Genomic DNA, 21555 nt, shown 5'->3' with positions numbered 1-21555 from the left:
ACGGGTAAACTCATTACTAGGATGCTACTTAAGAATTTCATGGCGCTAATATTAATACTGATAATAAATCAGGCTCTCGCACCTGCATTATGTGAAATTTCACATGGATGCCAAAGCTATGTGTTTTTTTAGCCAGTGAAAGGTAGACTAAAGATTACCTATATGAGACTTTACTACGTAAAAATGCAAAGGTAGAGCATCCGAATAAAGCGCTATATTTTCTGCACTTTAATTAGTAAAACATATTATAAAGTGCTGGAGCGTAGGCAGCTAAAACACTATGTTCAGATGAAAGTGTGAAGTAGAAAGTAACTTACTCCTTCCAGTGCAATGGGTCAACCGGCAACTGTGGACAATGAAACACCTTTGAACCACAATAGAAACGGAGCTGCTTGGAATCTCTGAACAGATTCTATGAATTAATATTCTAACCAACTTGTGCGCTAGTCACAAAAATGCATTTAGGCAGTTTTTATGTATATGGGTATGAATCCCTCAAAAAAGGGCCACAAAGTTTTGTACTCTTCATATAATGTTTTGATGTAGATAGGCGAAGGTAAGGAATGTAGAGCTGCGACACTCCATCGGTAAAATTGATCTTTATGTGTTGTATGTAGGGTTTCATTAAACCAAGGTCATTGGACAAGAAAAGATGTACCTTGAAAAAGGTTTCTATTGCAATAAGATCAGAAATACTGTTGAGACAATCAGGCAGTGGCCATACTCACATTGCAAATGGCTTTCGATAAAGTTAAACAAAGACATAGCATATTGCTTTGAAGCTCACTTAAACGGAGACACTTTATTTTCACGATAAATTGTAGTAAACTTTAATTTCCCAGTAAACAAGCCTTTAAAAGTTGGTTTGAAGTTCTGCACAGAACTCCATCCATCGTACTTATTGTGTATTGATTACAAATTGCTTCTACATTCATGTTTTGTTTGCTGTATCTTGAAGCGTATAATAAAATGCGTCAGTAACAGGGAATTATCTTTGTGAATGAACTTATGCTCTGGGTTCTCTCTTAAGCATAATGCAGCGTAAGTGAAATAACCTAAATACGATACCATAGTATTGTGAAGCATAGACGACATGCAGAGGAAAGAGACAGAAAGCTAAACATCGCCGTTCCATCTCAGATACTGGAGGCAAGCAAGCTGAGAAATCAAATTAATGCCAATGCAAATGGTGATCAGGCTACAGCAGAAAGAGAAGTTCATGCAAAAAAACTGCTAATTTAAGACATGCTATATTTAAAAGTGAGATGCAATGGCTTGCTTATTCTAGTTTTCACTACAATCTACATGCCACAGAAGAAACAGCACAGACCAAGAGATTTCAGCTCCACTGCAGTATTCCTTCTTTCTAGTAAAGACAAATATTTCCAAATAACTTACATATTTGTAGGCGAATTGCAAAAAAAATGTATCTTTTCAACCAGGAGCGCTTTTAGGCACCCTCAAACATGTGGCCTTCGCCCTAATCTCCGTACGGCTCCTTCCCTTTCCTGCATTTTGTTCCTTTGGAATACTGCAGATGAATATGCACATCACGCTAGGGAGCATTTGTATCGCTTTGTGGGTATAGAGTGTCAGATGATAAGTAGCTATAGGTGTTCATATCAGAGCTATATAAAAATAGTAAACAAATAAGAGTATTCACATGCTTCACTTGTCTCAAGATCTGGTGGTAAAAACAAGTTGCACGTCAATGTTCTATTCGGCATAGAACAATATCGGTTTGGTAGCAGCAGAAAAATAATCTTGCCCTGTACTTACGCTTTGCCTGGACATAAAAGAATATCGGCTCTGTCAACACTCCAGTCCCCGACAAAGAAATTGCTTGAACTTGTGCGGAGTAGTTTCCAGGATTCAGACGGATGAGTTTGGCCCCACCAACTTCGCGGTAAGCCTGACGCGAAACACACTCTCTCTGCATCTAGAGAGAACATAGAAAGGTAAAGAATATGTTAATTATCTTAGCAATGCTCAGAACCAGTCTTGGCTGGGTGGACAGTGCTGATTTTGGTTTGGTATCTATCTTTGTGTAAAAAACCAACCTCGCTGTAAAGGTCATGCTGCAAATGACATTAATGACATGGCATTAATAATTTGTACGAACAAGAAATGTATAGGATTGATGTGAGAAAGTGCCATCTTTCTTGCATGGTATGCCCACACTTTTTGCTAAATGGCTGATGTACTTCGACTACGTGTGCCCTGGGTTACTGACAACCAGGTACCCAGGGCCTGTGTTCCTTCCCTGAAACTGTGAAACCTAAACCCAATTGGCATCTCTGGCCACAGGTCAGCCTCTGGGAAATGGTACCCTAGGTACCCAAGGCACTGTGACCAGAGAAGACCCCTAAGGGCAGCAGCACTTAATGTGCCACCCTTAGGGGCCCTGCACGCTGACACACACACACTGCCTTTGCAGGCTGAGTGACTTGGTGCAGAACTAACCAGAGTCGACATGGCACACATCCCTGTGTGCCATGCCGACAAACCCACTGCCCTGGCATACCTCAGTCACCCCTCTAGCTGGGTGCACTTTGCCAGTGGTGTGGGGACGGATGCATGAGTCCTGTGCCCCTACAGTACCCAGGGCCTTTCCTGGGCACTGTAAGTGCAGTGATGCCATTAAGAGTATATGGTGCTGGGAGATTGTCATTAGGAACTCCACAGCACCATAATGGCTACACTGAAGACTGACAAGTTTGATATAAAACGTCTCAGCACATTAAACCCACACTGATGCCAGTGTGGGATTTAATGTAAAATGTAGGACAGAGGGCAACTTAGAGAGCAGAAGGTAAAATTTCCCAACATCAAAAGACACCCCTGCACCCGGAACCCCACGCCCCCCTCTGCCCAACATCCAGGGTGCCTACCTATCCTCCAAGATCCCAACTTAGCCCTCGAAGTGTTGGTCGCTCCAGAAGAATCTCCATCACCGAGCCTGCAGCCTTTTTTCACCTTCCAAGTCTTCCATTGAATAACATTGAGAGCCCGACGGCTCAAAAGCACCCTGCACACAGCCGCCCGCGTGTCCCTGGGAGTGCAAACTTTGTCCTAATCTGCGTCCCCATTTGCCCTGAGCAAGCGATCAGGAGCCCAGCTTCCACAGCCGCATGGCCTGCTTGCCAGCGGCCACCAACCAAAGGCCCCCCTGCCGCCCATAGGCTAACATTGGCCTAACTACCTCTGCACCCGGCTGCCCCTGTGCCGCTGAGGGTGTACCAACTGTACCTACCTGATCCTGGGAGACCCCGAGTCTATGCCCAGAACCTTAACTCGGCCAGTCGAGTACTTACCCAAAAGCTGATAACTCAATTTTCTTCCATAGGGTAACATTGACTGGTTTCACTTGGAAATTCTTCTTCAAGTGTGGAGTTTTGAAACTTTAAAATATTCACCTAAAATCAGCCGAACAACGAATTCCGACTTACTCACCTGTTATCAGGAAAGATGCCAGAGCTGGATCTTGGTGCCCAGCACTGACCCTGAAAAGTAATTCTAACCGTACTTACCAGTAACTTGAATTTCCTTCCACAGGATAACATTGCCTGCTTTTTGCTGAAAAAGTTTCCAAGTGTCCATTTTTGAAACTTACAAATATTAGTTAAAAATCGCCGGATCCAGGATCCAACACTGAGTAAGAAAAAGTAACGAGAACACTACTTACCTGCTAAGTTAATTTCCTCCCATAGGATAACATTGGTGATTCTATGTGAAAAAAGTTTTTAAGTGTCAACTTTTAAAATACAATAATATTCCTTAAAAATCACTACTGTAACCAAAACGCTTTTACTCAACTGTTTACAGGAGATGTCTCAGGACTGAATCTAGGATCCAGTCCTGTGCCTAGAAAAGTAATCCATAAAGTAATTAATTGCATTGAACTAGAAATTCCCATTGAGCTCAATGTAACATTGGGTTTGAAATTGTGTTGCCCATTGCAACAACTGTATTTATTGTACTCAAAAGTCTATTGCCTATTTTGAAAAGTACTTACCTAAAGTAACTCATTCTGAGAAAGTATATTTTGATATCTTGTTGGTTCCAAAATAAAACAACAGTATACTTTTATACAAAACATTGGCCTAGAGTTCAGTTCTTGAGTGTGTGAGACCATTTGCTGAGTTTGTACAACAAATGCTTTAAACAGTCCTCTGATACTGCCTTACTGCTCGACCAAGCTACCACGCTAGAGAGTAAGGTTATATCTAACTTTAGCCTCTGCCAAACCTCTGGGAACTGTGGATGCTGGGCACACTGTACCTTACTTGGGTCCAGTATATACAGAGCCACTTTCTTACAATTGTTCTCATGAATCATGATAATTTTGCACTGTATAACCCACCCAAATGTTGATGCTTTTGTAATAAATGTACTCAAAGTTGCCTAGAGGCTACTGTCTTGATGCTTGAGAAAGATCATCTCCTTGTGTTTGCTTTGTTTGCCCTACGTCGGCAGGCTATGCCCAGATGAGGGTCCTTTACTCACTTTGCCACTGGATTCAAGCTAGCCTGGCTGAAAAGGGGGGTTACCCCGTAACCAGTCCCTGGATGCTCATTTCTAGTCCAGGGAAGACCTGGCTTGGCAGTTCGGCTGGACTGTTCCCATGAGTAACAGGGTCAAGACTGATTTGCATATGGCAGTGTCTGAACTGGGGTGTCAAAGTGAGCTAAAGAAGGATGATGGATTCAACCCAGATCTATGACTGGGGGGGGTGAGTATCTAAAAGATTTCAGCGCTTCGTCCATCATCTTATTGTGTTTGCTTTGTTTGCCCTAAGTTGGCACGGTATGCCCAGACATGGGTCCCGTGCTCACTTTGCCAATAGATTCAAGCAAGCCTGGCTGATGAGGGTTGTTACCCCAAAACCGGTCCAGGGAAGACCTGGCTTGGCAGTTCGGGCTGGACAGTTCCCATGAAGAACAGGGTCAAGACTGATTTGCATATGGCTGGGTTTGAACCGGGGTGGCAAAGTGAGCTAAAGAACATTGATATATTCAGCACTCCGTCCATCATCTCCTTGTGTTTGAAAAAGATGCTGGTACAGTGAACTGCTGAAGGCTCTAAACCAGCGGTTCTTAACCTTTTGACTTATGGGGACCACCACTGAGTCCATTATTGGGAGCCAGGGACCCCAAGTGTTTCTAGGAGTTGAAACTCTAAACAAAGCACAAAAACAAGTATACACCATACAAATACTCAAATATTGAAAGAAATTGTTTAATTCACAAGCAAACATAGAAAAAGTTTTAACATTTTCAATGTTGCTTCTTTATTTGTATATACTTTGTTCATTTTAATACACTTTAATAATATTTTATTTTATGAAACAGTTGCAGCACCTCGAGAAGACCTTAGAACCCCCACTGGTGCTCGGACCACAGGTTAAGAACCACTGTTCTAAACTGTCTATTTTCTGTTCCACACATGTTGGGGTCTACACAGGCAGCCACTAGACATTGTAACTCGGTTTATGTTCAGAAGGGTCTACAGCACTGAAGTGACACAAAGTAAGGCATGTGCCCTTCCTCGCTTTGCAGCTCATACATACACACATAAAACCACCAACACACAGAGTCACTGACAGAGAAGATGGAGAGAAACAACACTAAAAGTGCCACGGACAAAGACATATGCCACTGATACAGAACACTGATATACTCTCAACAACGCTGTCAGACAGAGCCACACACCACACACTGCTGCATTTGCACATCCAATGAGAGTGAGAGAGAACACAAAAACCTTCACTGATACAGACACTCCCAGATACATCACTGACAAAGAAAGGTATACACGCTCTCATCAAGAATACATAGAATCGTGCAATACACCTACACCAGTGTCACAGACACACCTACACACAGCATCTCATACACCAACACACGTCATTGACACACAGCTACACAACACAGTGATACTGAAACCAATACAACAATACGCTTACAGCATAACTGATAGAAACACACAATAACAGAACTTGCATGATATTATACTGAGCAATAGCACAGGCACAGCATCACCGACAGACACACAACACAGTACATTACACACAACCACACAGACCAGGACTCAACAAAACAGCCTCTTTGATACAAACACACCTGCACAATCACTATATAGCTGACATTGACACAAACTGCACACAGAGCAGAACCAAGGAAAACAAGCACACTTATATAAACCTCAAGAGTCACAGGCACAAAACATGAGCAGCATCACTGACAATAACGCAGTCACCATTCATACGTCTTTACTGACAGCAGTAGACACACCAAAGTATCACAGACTGCAACACTAACAAAAACCCACACAGCACTCTTTATCATTAACACACACACACACACACACAGTAACATACATACTAGCGCACATAGATTGCTGGGAAGACACAGACTCACACATAGACAGAAAAAAGTTAAATGCTTTACTGCCAGTGCTAGTAAACCGGGCACAATTTAAATACCCATTTACAGCAAAACTGACTAGCACAAACATCCATCAACGCACACGCAGCATTTTTGCAAAAACAGCAACACACTCAGGCACGCAGCTGCACCTAAAGCCACAAAGAAGCACAAAGACCCAACAATACATCTACTCACATACTTCACTGCTAATCGGACAGGAGCATTCCTTCCAGTAACACACACATACAGTAGCAATGGCAGTGAACACGAATCAGTACAACATCATTAAGATTATTAGCCAAACTTACATGTATATGTATATACCAACACCGGCACAGCATAATTGACAGTAACATGCACACCAACACTTGAAGCACCTCAAATAGAGACACACAGGGGAAGCAACGCACGTCTGCCGTAACAAACTCACAATAAAATGTCATGGCAGAAGAAAATATAACTACACGTGTTGACACACTTGAGTGGATAAGCAGGCAGGCGCCGAAAGGCACACATGTGCTTGAGGCTTCACAAACACGCATCCCTTGTACGGCACGCACATGGCAACCACACACAGCCTCACGCAAACTTCACAATTAGCACACTGCGTGCAACCACAGACCAGACAAGCTCGCACATTCAGGTGTACAATATGACAGGTGCACAGTGAGTGAAACTGTAATCCTCATTTCAGTCGCAGTTGAAAGTAAAAACCCCAAAATATCACTATTCCACTTGAAGCAAAGAGAATTCCCCAGTGACGCGCAATCCGAATGCAGACTGGTGTGCGCATTGTGGGCCCGAGAGAAGGGAGGAAGTACTAAGTTTCCTCCTGTACAGTTAAAATGTTACAGGTAAGTAACTCCTGTGGCTGCTGGTAGTCCTCCCATAACCCTGCCTGCTTTGATGCCCTGTATGCATGGGACGCCTGCGGAATTACAGCTCCCCCCCGAAAAGGCATTCTGCCCCATTACGGCCCTGTTAAAACACAAATTTTTCTTCAGCCACAAAAGAGGCATGCATCTTTTTAATGGAATTTCCTACATTACTACTCGCCAGGCAATAAAACATGAGGGAGTGCGGCTGGAAGTGTCACTTCCTAGGAAGGAACAGGGGGGAAACATTACAGCAGCGGGCTCATTACCTGAAGTGCAAATCTACTTCTTGGCAGTGGCATGTTTCACGAGGAGGAGAACCAGGGCATAGGCGGCAATCATTCTCTCCGGAGATGCCCAGACGTGAAGAAAGTGGAGAAAAGAGGGGAAAGGGGTGGGGGGGTGGAGGAGGCGAGAACGATGAGAGAAGGAGGCAGCAGGGGGAGGGGAGAGAGGAGGGGGCGAGAGAGGAAAATGAACATGTAAAGGAGGGGGCAGGCAGTGGTGTCACCAAAGGGGTGGTGGAGGGAAACGAGCGGAGAGAAAGGAAGAGTCAAATGACAAAGGGAGGGAGAAGTGAGCCCAGGAGTGGGTGCGTGCGTATGCAGTCTGCTCATTTTCAAGCACAAGACTGGTGCTTGAGGAGCACCCCTGCTCGCTCCCGCAAGGTGGATGCTGCCACAAGCATGAGTGTGTGCTTGGAAATTAGCAGAGCAACGGCTAAAGGCCCTCCTATGCAGCGCATGCGCGCTGCTAAGGCGAGACCTAAAAGCAAGGGTGGCTGTCGCCAGTCTCCTGGCAGGGTAGCAAAACCCCTAAAGGATATTAGCTGTTTGGAGCCCTCTTGCATGAGCTAGCAGACCACTCTATGCAGAAGTTTCCAGCTTACATTGCGTTTCACTGAGTTAAATCGACTCGCCACACAGTGACTATGTGAAGGGAGCAGACACCATGTGAGTTTGAAGGTCTATTACTTGCATCATCCTAATAGGGTTTGCTTTATGCAAATGCATACCCCCTGTATTGGAACGAGATGCCCTGTGGTACTTTTGAATCTAGTGATACAACCACATTGATTTCAGGTATTTATTGGCGGACTACTTACATATAACAAATGAGCTCCTGGAAATCTCTCCTTGGCAAAAAGAAACCCAAGACGATAAAATACTGATCTAAAATAAAATTAATCTACTATTTTTAATGGTTACATATTTGAGATAAAACTGGCACAAATCAACAGCAAAAATAGATTATAGTGGTTTTGCTACTGAAATGTAAAAGAAGCAAAGGAGTAGGGCAGATGCTTATTGAGAAACATTTATTTAAAAAAGAAAACACATGAAAAAGAGGGTAGGGCAGGGAAATGATTTGTGTGGAAAAACAGGCCAAAGGTTTTTACTGTTCATACAAAGTTTATAAATTAACAATAACACATGAAACGTGGTGTTGATAACTCATTACGAAGAGTTGTTAGAAATGATTCTTCAAACAAGTATGTATTTCAGAAACAAATCATTTGGAACAAGCATTTGCAATGCAATAGGTCTCGCATTTGCTAGAGTTTGAGCTACTGGCATTGTAAATTACAATGCTTTTTATTTACGTGTGGATTTTGAAAACAAGTAAATAAAAGGCATTGTCATTACAATGCCAAAAGTTTAAACTCTGGCAAATGCGAGACCTATTGCATTGCAAATGCTTGTTTTAGGTCGAGCCTACTCAACAGAGCATGTGCTGTTGTGAGGCATATTGTGGCTTCAATGAATATAGAGAAGCTTAGGGCCCGTCTAATGCATACCATTGGCTGGCTTTACTTGCAGCTCTCATTTGTTGCTTTTGTCCCAGCTTCTCAACCTTGTTTGTCCGTCCAATGACGCATAACCTCATTTCCATGTGTGTGCATGATGGTATCTGTGCTCAATGTTCGAGAACTAAATTTTTTCTTTCTATGAAACCACTCACAGAGTGCATATTCTTAAGCTGTCTCCCTCGCATACTTCTCTCTCCCCTTGTATTACTGCCTGCCCCAGTGCGCTTTTCACCACCCCTTCCCTTTTGCACTCATCTGTGTGCTTGGCTGTGTTGAATACAACTCCTTGTGTTGCTACTGTGTTCCCCTACCCCTGTTGCTACTGCATCTCCCCCACTCGCTTCTTTGCTACCATGCCCCCTACTCTCCACGTGTTCCTTCTGTGCCCTCAGCCCAACCCTGCGTACTTCTGTGCTCCCCTTGCTCCCGGACTCACCTTCCTGCTTTAAAAAACAAATTAAATACAATTTGGGGTGTTTTAGCTTAAGTTGCAGATCCAAATTGGAATTGGTAATGAAAAAATTCAGATACATCATTTTGTAGGCATGCAGACGTAGGAGGCCACATAAGAAATGCGTTACTTACCTGTAACTGCAGTTATCCAGTATTGGTAGCTTTCATAGATTCACATGCCTGAATCATTCCCCGTCGGCGGGGTGGGAGTCCCCGGTACATAAAAATAGTAATGTCATATAGACATATATACACTAATAGGCCGGAGGCCTCACATTAGTAACCTATCTGAGTCCTTTTGAAAAAAAAGGACCAAACTTTGGCCAGGAGCCAATCAGCTACTACCACCCTCTAGAACCTTCCTGGAAGGAGCCCTAGTCCCTCAGATTGTCTTAAGCACAGTGCTAAGTAGTACTTACTGAGAGAACCAAGGTGAGCCCTTCCAGGGGAGGCGGGTGGGTTGCATGTGAATCTATGAATTATACCAATACTGGATAACTGCAGTTACAGGTAAGTAACGCATTTCTTATCCAGTATTATGGGTATCTTTCATAGATTCACATGCCTGAATCAGAGTAGCAAGCAAAAGGCAGCACATTTCGTATAATATAGTATGTAAGACACTTGATAATACCTTATCAATAGTGCAACAGAATAAACTGCAAACAGTAGCAGGATAAGAAATGTGCAATTAGGAAATAGGAAAGGTGGGATGAAAGAAAGAAGGCTCACCTCTAATGAAATAGATGACGGAGCACCGCCTGTCCCACTGCTGCATCCTTCATAAGTTCCGAATCCAAGCAGTAGTGCTTGGTGACCGTAAGTGGTGTCTTCCATGTTGCCGATCTGCAAATGTCGACAATGGGCACCCCAGAAAAGAGCGCCATGGAGGTGGAAACCGCGCTAGTGGAATGAGCCCGAACTTTGGCGGGCAGAGGATGTCCCGCCTGTTGGTGGCAGAAGGCGATGGCCGCAGAGATCCACCTTGAAATGCTCTGCTTTGTCAATGGTAGGCCCTTCCTGGCCTGCTGAAGGCAATAAATAATTGGTTGGACTTGCGAAATGTTCTGTTCTATGAATGTAGAATTTCAGACATCTTTTCAGGTCTAAGGAATGTAGAGATCTCTCCGCTGTTGGAGATGGATTCGGGACGAAAGATCTCAGGACAATAGGTTCGTTTAGATGAAAAGCAGACGGAACCTTTGGTATGAATTTGGGGTTAGTCTGCAGAATGACTCTGTCCTGTTTGAACTGAAGGAACGGGTCCTGAATACGGAAAGCCTGCAGTTCACTGACCCTCCTTACTGACGTGAGAGGCAGCAAGAGAGCTGTTTTCCATGACAAGTATTTGAGATCTGCTTTATGCATTGGCTCAAAGGGGTGTTTCATCAACTGCGCCAGGACAATATTGAGCTGCCATGTAGGTGGTAAAGGTCTCACTGGAGGATAAGTCCTGAATAAGCCTTTCAGAAACTGCTTGACCAGTCTATTGGACCACAGGGAAACACCAGACGAAGAGCGTCTGAACCGAGATATGGCTGCCAGGTGAAGCAGGTAGGGCAGAAGTTGTGCCGGAGAAGACGAGAACGGGTGTAGTTTGTTAGCTTTACACCATAAACAGAATCTCTTCCACTTAAGAGAATATGTCTTGTTGGTACTGTCAGCCCGGGCCCGGGCTAAGACGACCCTGCAGTCCTGAGGGATATCTAAGTCCTGGAATTCTCTGTACTCAGGAGCCAAACCGATAATCTGAGAGATGTCAGATCCGAAGGACCCTGGGGATCAGGGGAAATGGAGGAAAAGCGTAAGCAAAGACGTTCCACCATGCGATCGAAAATGCATCCCCTAGAGATCCTTTCTGGGGAAGCCAGCTTGCATAATGTTGGTATTTTGCATTGATCTCCGTCGCAAATAGATCCAGGTGAGGTCTGCCCCATCGGGAGAATACTGCGTCGAGAGCATGTTGGTCGAACTCCCACTCGTGGCAAATGGAGCGTTGCCTGCTTAGTGAGTCCGCCAGGGTGTTGTCTGCTCCTGGGACGTACTCCGCCCTCAGCGAAATGTTGTGTTGGAGTAGCCACTTCCAAATTCGCTGTGATTCTTGAGACAACGTCATGGATCGAGTTCCCCCTTGCTTGTTTAAATAGTGCATTGTGGTGGTGTTGTCCGTCCTCACAAGCACTGGGGAGTTCCTGATTCTGGGCAGGAATGTTCGAAGTGCCAGGTATACTGCCCTCAACTCTAGCAGGATGATGTGGAGCTGTTTTTCTGCCAGCGACCACTGACCGTGTATCTGAAGTTCCTGCAGGAACGCACCCCATCCTTCCAATGATGCATCTGTTGTTATCATGTGTGGGGAGATTGGAAGCAGGAATGGAAGGCCCTGGTTCAGGTTTTTTGTTTGAAGCCACCAGTGCAGGGTCTTCACCTTGAACAGAGTGACCCTGATTAGATCGTCGAAAGATCCCGTACACTGGATCCACTGAGATGATAACGCCTCCTGTAAGGGACGCATACGGAGGCGGCTGTGTGGTATTAGGAGGATATTGGAGGATATCATTCCTAGCAATGACTTGAAAAGTCGCACCTTGATGGCCTTTTTGACCTGAATGTGGGCTGCCAGCGACCTCAGTTTGACCTGACGCTCCTGTGATGGGAAGGCCTTCTCCTGATGTGTGTCTGGAGTTGCTCCCAGGAAAGTGAGGCGTTGAGAGGGCTGCAGTACTGACTTTTCCTGGTTGAGTGTAAGTCCCAGACTCTCGAAGAGCTGAAGACAGGCGTTGGAAGATCTGTTCACGCCTTCTAGAGTGGGAGACTTGATGAGCCAGTCGTCCAAGTAGGGGAATACCTGGTGATGGTGCTGGCGAAGGTAAGCTGCCACTGGAGATAGGCATTTCTTAAAAATGTGTGGCGCCGACTTCAGGCCGAATGGCAACACTCTGAACTGGTAATGTCTGCCCGCCACAGTAAACCTTAGGTATTGGCGGTGACTTTTGTGGATGAGTATGTGAAAATAGGCATCCTGGAGGTCTAAGGACACCATGAAATCTTTGGAATTGAGTATCTGTAACACCTCCTGAATGGATACCATACGGAACGATTGTTTTTTGAGGTATCTGTTGAGGTTCCTTAGATCCAGTATAGGTCTCCATTTCTTCTCCTTTTTTCGTATCACGAAGAACCGTGAATAGAATCCTTTCCCCCTCTGACCTCCGGGAACTCTTTCTACGGCTCTTTTCTGGAGCATTAGTGAGAGTTCCGCTTGAAAAAGATGTAGATTCTTGTGCTGCATGGGACATGGGGGGTTCGAAGGAGGAGTTTCCACCAACTCCAGAGTATGGCCGAACCGAACCAGCTGGAGAACCCAACGATCCGTCGTTATTCTTTGCCAATTGTGGAGCAAGTTGGAAATTTTCCCTCCAACGTAGTGTGGAGAAGAAGTGGAGGCCTGTTGGAGAAAGAAGTCATTGCCTTCTGGCGGAATCTTTCTTTCCTCCTCTTCCTCGAAAGGAAGACTTATTGTACGAGGACTGGCCTTGTTGCTGCCTCTGTTGGTATTGAGGCTTGTATTGCTGGGACGAGCCGTAGGAGGATTTGTATCCCTGATAGCCACCTCTTGTCTGCTGGCCTCTTCCTCTGGAGCCCCGAAAGGAAGTATTTTTGTACTGGAGGGTACCTAGGGCTTTTGCGGTCTCGGTATCTTTCTTGATACCCTGCAGCATCTCATCAATATGCTCCCTAAAGAGAAGCTCTCCGTCAAACGGCATGTCCAGTACTTTGGTTTGTACTTCAGGCCGGAAAGATGTAGCTTTCAGCCAGCCTTGGCGCCTAAGGACCGCTGCCCCCGCCAGCTGGCGAAATCCTGTAGAGGCGATATCCATCGTCACGTCAATAATCTCCGAGGCGGACCGCTCTCCCTCAAGGAGGATCTTCTTTACCTCTTCTTTCTGCTCCTCTGGCAGTGTGCCTAGGTATGGGGCAACATCTGCCAACATCTGGCGATTGTAACGCCCCAAGAGCGCTAGCGAGTTTGCCGCCCTGACATAATGGCCGACATCGACGAGAACCTCTTCCCGATGTTATCCAGTTTACGGCCTTCCTTATCCAGAGGCACAGTCAGCGCAGCAGCTGGGTTGTTGGATTTCCGCTGCGCGGCCTGTGTAATAATGGAGTCCGGTTTAGTATGGCCTGTAAGGCATGCCAGAGCCGTGTCTGGGGCCTTCTACTTCTTATCAAGCCTGGTCGGCACTGGAAGCAGAGATGAGGGATTTTTCATTATCTTTACCCCCTGGTCCCAGATGTATTCAATAATAGGGATTTACCGAACCGTCTTCTTGAATGGCTCCTTAAAGTCATATAGGAAGCAGTCCTGAGGTTGCATGGTCATCTCTATTTTGAACCTTGCTGCTGCTCTCTCTATAACATTATGAAACCGCCCAATATCTTCTGGAGGTGAATCCACCTGTGCCTGGTCTGGGGATGCCGGATGTGAAATGATATAGTCATTCCACTCATCATCCTGTATTTCTCCCTCCTCCTGTTGACCTTCTTCGTCTTCTTCCACTGCTCCTCTTCTTCCGAAGATTGCTGAGGAGGCAAAGATACAGGATCCGGATTAATGACCAGCGGAGGTGGTCTAGGGCGAGGAGGAGGAGCTGGTGTCACGAGTTGTGGTGGCACTACTGAAGGTGGCGGAGTAGGCAGAAACCGCTGTTTGTAGTCCGCTATGAGGAATTGGAGGTTCGTGACTATTGAGGCCGGGAAGCACACCATAGGTTGTGAAGGAGGAGGCGATTGACATTCCTCCTGGTATGGGACTTCTGCCTGACCCATATCTTCGCAATCCGAACTCTCATGGACCTTGACATTTAGCTGTGATGGACTTGTTGTAGTGTGGAACATGGCACCATCATCAGAGTCCTCAGTCTCCAGTAAGTGGACCAGTGGCAGTGGCTGGACTCTGCTAGGAGACGTAGCCTCTGGCGTCAGCGTACGCGTTGACATCCTGAAGTGTGCATAGGTATACTTTAGTTTAGGCGAGCCTTCCGTCCACGGGCCCGTCGACGGGGTGGTCGTCGACGGTGGGATGCTGACAGCCACAGCAGACCTCTCTGTCGTCTTCGCCGACGACGACGTCGTCGACAGTAGCGTCATCGACGATGGGTTCTTCGTCGACGGCAGCGTCGCCGTTGGAGTTGTCGTCAACGGCTTAGTCGACGATCTGGTCGTCGACGGCTTCGTCGTAGATGACATCGTCGACGAGGTGGTCGTCGACGTCGATGGGACCTTCGTCGATGACGATGGTTTCGACTTCGTCGACGTGGAAGCTGTCATCGACGGACGCGTCGTCGACGCTCTTTTGACAGGAATTATAGATGTTATAGACCTACCCGACGACGACGATGCTGAGGTAGATGTCATCAAGGTGGTGAAGGCCGATGCTGTCGACGTAGAGATGGTTACTGTCGACGCTGTCACAGGCATGGCAGAAGACACCAGCACAGGCTTCTTGAAGGTGGCTTCCTGAAGAGGAGTCTTAACTGCCATGGCTTTTGGACGACCATCAGAAGACTTTGGCGTCTTCTTTTGAGGTGGCATATTAGATGGACCTGGAGATGTCTGTCTTGGCCTTTTGGAAGAGGAGTGTGAGCTCCTGAAGGAACACTCGCTCTCACCTGAAGAGACTGTTTGATCCTTGACCTTCAGTCTCTGAAGCCACAGAAGCTGGCGTCCCTCTCCGTCTTTAAAAGTCTTGACAGAGAAAGTGCGGCAGACCTTACAATCCTTGTCAGAATGATCAGGGTAGAGACAGTAGAGGCAGTCTTCATGTTTGTCATCTACATGCAGTCTCAGCTTACTACACGAGGCACAGGGTCTAAAGAGCCCTTTTTTAGGAGTGGTAGACATAGTGGACTCTAGCACTCCTCCACTGGAGTAAAACTGAAGAGAAAAATATGGAATAAATTCAGAAATACCAGAAACCTGAGCAGACAACGTGCGGTAGAAAATCTGAGGGACTAGGGCTCCTTCCAGGAGTGTTCTAGAGGGTGGTAGTAGCTGATTGGCTCCTGGACAAAGTTTGGTCCTTTTTTACAAAAGGACTCAGATAGGTTACTAATGTGAGGCCTCCGGCCTATTAGTGTATATATATGTCTATATGACATTACTATTTTTATGTACCGGGGACTCCCACCCCGACGACGGGGAATGATTCAGGCATGTGAATCTATGAAAGATACCCATAATACTGGATAAACTGTGTTTTGTTTTACTTTAGCCATGCTGCAGGCAAAGAATCAAGGACGCTGTGAGGTGTGGCAAAAAAACATTGGAAAAGTGAATAGGTCACAAAGTTAAGACCCTATTGACTGTCAACAATTGTTTTGTTTTAAAAAACAATAATTAGCTCAGAGGCAAATAGTGTGGGCATTTACAGCCCTCTGGTATGAAGGGGGAAGAAGTAGGATTTTTAAAGGGAAATGGATCTTGCTGGTGGATTACACATATGGACCAAATTCGTAAGGACTGATCTTTGGATACATGTAATGAATAAAGATTCAATGTAACTAAAATGTCTTTATCTGTAAACAAGCAGTTTCAACCCCAACAGATCTGGGTTTAAAGTACTAATGCATGCAGTATTAGAGAGCAGCAAGAGGGGACAAAGAGGTCTACAATTGTAAAGTAGTCCCTCATGCAATTGAATACAAGGACACAAGTGGAGGCGGATACACCCAAGCAGCTAATAGCTTTAGTTGAGGGATGCACACTACACTGGGATGGGCCAAGAAGGGATTGACAAAGTCTCAAGCTAATTGCTTAAAGAGGCCGGTTAAAGAAAGCCAATGGTTGGAAAAAAGGGACCCCATCCCACTCAAAGTCTATTGCTAGCAATATGTCAGTTTGAGATAAGCATTGTCAAAACCCAGACCTAAATAGCTATGTAGGTGGCTGACTTTGTACCTCCTATGGTCTTATTGGCTTCTCCAGACCTTAATAGTCACTAGTACAATGCATTACGGCACAACTTAAATACATCAATAAATGTTTAAAAAGCACCCTGCTCTATCACACGCTAGCCATACTTGAGTGCGGCGAGAGTGTGAATAAAGGCATGCGCTCATCACCTCTGTTGTGAATTAGACGATGATCAGGAGAAAACCAGCAAAGGGGTCAAGCCTAACTACAAAGCACTATTTAATTAGCACAATGATGATAATATAATGTAGCGCTGAGCGAGCCGGACTACTGTCTCGATAGCGCTGTGCATCAAAACTACAGTGACCTCTCTCAGAGCCAGCCCTGTCAGGGAATCTCGAGCTTCCAAGCCGCTGCCTCCATTTTACTTTATTTTTGGAGGAGGTAGAATTTACCACGCTCCCCTAATAAGCAACTTGTATGTGCAGAGGCAGATGTGGGACACCGACTTCAGGCTTTTTTGCTGCAGCTTGTCAGGCGACCGTTGAACAGTGGAGGCGGCAGCAACTCAAGAGGGTGTCCTAGTTAAATACCTTTCATGTAGAAGGGGAGAGGAAGGTTAGGGGAGAGCTCTCCCGTGCTAATGTCCTCTCCCCCACTCGTCCTCCAGTGCGCAGCTCGTCCTGACCGTATCAATCTGGAGCACGCAATCTGGGCCGAGGTCAGAAGCTGAAGAGCGGTGCGTGCAGGGCACTGGCCGTGTCCATGTTGGAGCACTTGGCGGGTGGGATACGTTAGTTCACCAGACAATCTGGTAGCGTCAAGCAAGGCATGTGTGCAAGCTAAGAAGTACTCTGCCTCGATCGGAAATGGCACAGCTGCCTGCCACGAAGCCTGGCTTAGACGAAAAAAGCCCGACATTAGGACAAAGTTTTCATACATCTTTACATACAAGGTATTTAATGCAACTCTATATTTCTAGTCAGTGCTTGTCCTGAACATCTGAACTGGACCACTCTTGCTCACCAGTGCCTGTGATAGAAGGCACACATCTAGATTCAAAGGCTGAAAGTCTTTCAAAAATCAGGGGCCGCTTCTCGATGGATATTTATCAGCCATTACATAATGCCTTTGTGGAGTTAGAACTCCAAGTATGCTTCTCCTCGCAAACTTGGGGGTGGATTACATCTGCTGTTACAAGGCTGAGAAAACGAGTGGTGCGGGAGTGCGCGTCACTGCAAGACATGTAGCTTCAATTATTACGCCTGTGTCTGGGCACGATAAATGCAAACACGTCAGCGGTGCGCGTAATACAAAAATGCAAAAAACAAAACAATGGAAAAAGGAGGAACAAATTCTGCGCTATTCGAAAATAGGGGAAAATTAATTCACCTATTTTTATGCCAAATGTTCACTGTGAAGTTAATAAAACATTCTGTACATCATCACTCGCACAAGGGGACATGATTAAACACTTTATTTTTTATAATCAGCACATAAGTTATTTTTATCTTATTTCGTATACTCTTTTTTTCTTTTTATATACCACTATGTACATCCATATATACACACCTATATACAGCCAACAACAAAAACACTTTGGACAAAAATCTAAAGAAAACCAGAAAACTAGATAATTTTTCACCCTTAGAAAAAAATTGTAGCAAAGGCTAAGTGCCCTCCCATTAGCTATAGGGGGTGCACTAGGAGGTAGTCAGACACCACTGGTTCAATGCACAGATTTACAGAACCTAAATCAACAAGTGTGTCACAAGGCATTAATTTCCAAAATACATTTTTATACAGGGACTCCTCCATATGGAAAGTGTCGACGCGGTCGCGTTTTGGCCTTCCGATAAGTCTGGCCTATTCAGGACAGGGCGATAAACAACAAGCAAACTCAATCCGACAGCAGCTGGTAACCAATCACTTGAGGTACAACCACTATTTCTTATAGATACCTGGATATGGTGCGTTTTCATTCGCATCCGAGTCAGTCTCTCCTCTCTATTGTATACTTTCCAAATGTCACTCTACTCCGTGTGAGTCCTATCGTACAGCAACGCAAGGGGCCGCCATCATGGTCGGAATAAACGGTGCACGTAATAGACACCAATAGGCCCTGGGTGGAGCAATGCGCCCGCCTTTGGCCAATTGCGTGCGTCTTTCATATAAAGACGCACGCAAAGGCCAATAGCATGGGCCAAAAGGAAAAGCACACGCACACGAGCGTGTGCAATTCCTAGGTCTGTTTTCAAACCCCCTACAGGAGGTCTCTCGCTGTGCGAGCACTGCTGCGCACTGCAACACTAGGCGCAAGACCTAAAAAAACATTTAGGATGTTCTGTCAATATCGTGTCACTGACAATCGCTGCAGTAATTCAGTCGAAGTGCCATACATTTTGAAAAAACATTGTTTATTGGCTTCCTATCTCATTATTTGAGACTGCATTTCAGTTCTAGCATGGTCAATCATAACTTGGAAAAACAACTTGCTAACTTTACTTCTTGATACAATTATTATTTGTAAAAAAGGGTAATTATTTGATAAGTGTTGCAAACTTTCTTGCTCACGACCTAAAAATAATAATGAACATATTTTCGGAGGCCCACAATATATGAAAATGTAAGCTACTATATGTGCAACATAATTTATTCCATTTGTTTTCATTTTTGCTGCCAACCTTGCCTGCCGTCGTTTTGTGCATTGGTTGTGTGTTTGACTTCTTTCTGGAGGCGTTTAGATTTGTTGTGCTCTGCAGCAGAATCTGTGACAACAGCCAAAATGCCCGCTGCCAGGAAGTACTCAGCTGTTGATTGAATATCCTGCCATCAATCAGTTCAGACGTCTGAAAGCAGCATAGGGGCACCAGTACTTAATTCGTAAAAGAATCCATGCCGGTACCAAAAACTCTGCTCAAAAGCTACCCCTCTATGGTTTTTATTGACTAAACACTTAATAAATATTAAGATGCCCCTATCCTCCCCACCCCCCCACCATGCTATGAAATGTCAACGCATTGAATAACAATCGACCTCATTCCTCTTGAGAAAAAAAGTGTATCAAGTAAGTCTTTTGCGCAAACACAGACACTGATTTAGGTGTACAGTGAATTGGCGGCACAGTGTACAAATGAAGTGACACAAAGGTCAAAAACCACCATGGAAGATCACCACTCAACTGACAGAAGCCTGTCCTAGATTTCAACTATGTTTCTTCTCCACCAGGACTGTTGGAGGTATGTTTTTTTTAAATTTTTTCATCATTGAGTATTCTATAACAGCAGCCTTTTAAAAAAAATAGAATTAGTACAAATAAGATTGATGTGGTGGAGATAACCCACTTAAAACATTCAAGGCAACTAGGGACAAGATAATAAAGGAACAGTGCTGGAAAAGAATTGGCAAAGCTTCTGTCTGACATTACTATAGTCACAAAGGGTTAGACTTGGTCTAACAATAAATACACTGTGCAGATCCAGCCAGGCAGAATTAATAATGAACTGCACAACACAAAGACTGATTGTGAACACTTGGGTTTTTAACAGCACTCACCTCTCCTTCTCCTTGTAGTTTGAATTCCACGTAATACATCAGGATAAGTCCATTTGGTGATACAGGCTCATTCCATTTCATGATAACTGCATTATCTTCACCACCTTCCCATGTGACGGGTCCAGGAATATCATCAGCCCCCACTGTAAGGCAATGGAAAGAAAGAACTTTAACAAACAACCCAAATACCAGCTCTCTCACAATTATCTTTTTTCCTAGACTACAAATTCTCAAGAAAGTGCAATGTTACTAAAATATTAAGAAATCATTTGAGCTATTGCACTGTGACTGAACATTTCAAAAGGCGATATGATAGGAAAATATTATCGTATATGCACCTGTTCGTGGCACGTGATGCTGTAGATCTACATGTTTGGCATACTCCTGCCACCTAGAGCTGGGCTCAGACTAGTACAACTTGTTTTTCTTTGAAGATGTTTTTAGAGTCAAGAGGTATAGACTAGGCCTGGGTGGAGTAGTGACAAAAAAAACTCGCCCTGCTCCGCGGAGTTCTGCAGGCGTCAGAATGAGGTAAGTTACCCCACTCACAGTGATTTTTATCCCCGGAAGTTTGTCACACACTCCAAAATCAGGGCGAACGGCACCATGCACAGCGCAAGAGGGCACAGCTTCTTTCTGACGCTCAAGTAGATGTTCTACTCAAGAGGCAGCTTCCTCAAAGCGAGCGCCCGGTTTCTCAACTTTAGCAGTAGCTACCTGTCGTGACTGCCCGCATTGAGAAATCTTACAGGGGGGTTAGTCTAAGTTGGATTTTCATCACTCGACAACCGTGAGAAAGTAAAAACTCCACTCTGCAGAGTTTTTCAAACTCTGCGCGGAGCAGGTAAAACTATGCAAACTCCGTAAAATAGTATAGATATAGGATTGGGAATGCGCATGAGAATTGGCTTCATTGTTAGATTGTTTTTCTGCACAGTGGGTGAGAATGAATATGGAGCCTAAAGAAGCAGAAAAGAATTATGCAAGAAAGAAGAGAGAGCTAGAAAGAAAGAAAGTAAGTAAGAAGGAAGTAAAGTAAAGAAGAGAAGGAAAGAAAAAGAAAAAGTGAGAAAGGAAAAAAAAGAGAACGAAAAGCATCTGCAACAACCTGAGGTTTGCGGAGAAGAAGCTATGCATATGTGAATCTACATGCCAAAAACAGATGCTTACCGGGAAATAACATATTCAGTTCGTGGCACGTGTAGCTGTAGATACACATGCTCTGAATACACTGTAAAGCAGTTCTCCCATTGGCAGTGGCTAGCCGGAGGAGGTTGCAAAGGTCTGGAAAAGTGTATGCAACACAGCTCGTCCAAAGTTAGCTTGTTGGTGTGCTAAGGCATTCACACAGTAGAGCTTAGTGAATGTGTGTGGAGTGGACCAAGTGGCTGCTTTGAGTTTGCACTGGGAGGCGTGGTGGCCCCCATGTTTGTGGATGGGACAGACAATTACCACTTGGCTTTAACGTTACAAGTCTGATTGTATTTGACCAGACACTTGACTATGCCGGCTTTGA

General features: G+C 44.9%; 1 protein-coding gene across 1 annotated transcript in view; it reads right to left on the bottom strand.

The window, feature by feature from the left end:
* IGF1R (insulin like growth factor 1 receptor) overlaps window positions 1–21555 on the bottom strand; it is a 1159892-nt gene that overhangs the window by 159313 nt on the left and 979024 nt on the right. The window contains exons 13-14 of the mRNA XM_086958078.1: window positions 20040–20182; window positions 1780–1939 (exon numbers count right to left, since the gene is read on the bottom strand). Coding sequence (XP_086814204.1) covers window positions 1780–1939; window positions 20040–20182 — 303 coding nt within the window. The remainder of the gene's footprint in view (window positions 1–1779; window positions 1940–20039; window positions 20183–21555) is intronic.

Source organism: Lissotriton vulgaris, chromosome 2_1 (genome assembly GCF_964263255.1).
Source record: "Lissotriton vulgaris chromosome 2_1, aLisVul1.2, whole genome shotgun sequence".
Lineage (NCBI taxonomy): Eukaryota > Metazoa > Chordata > Amphibia > Caudata > Salamandridae > Lissotriton > Lissotriton vulgaris.
This window is presented reverse-complemented; position numbering and strand designations above follow the sequence as displayed.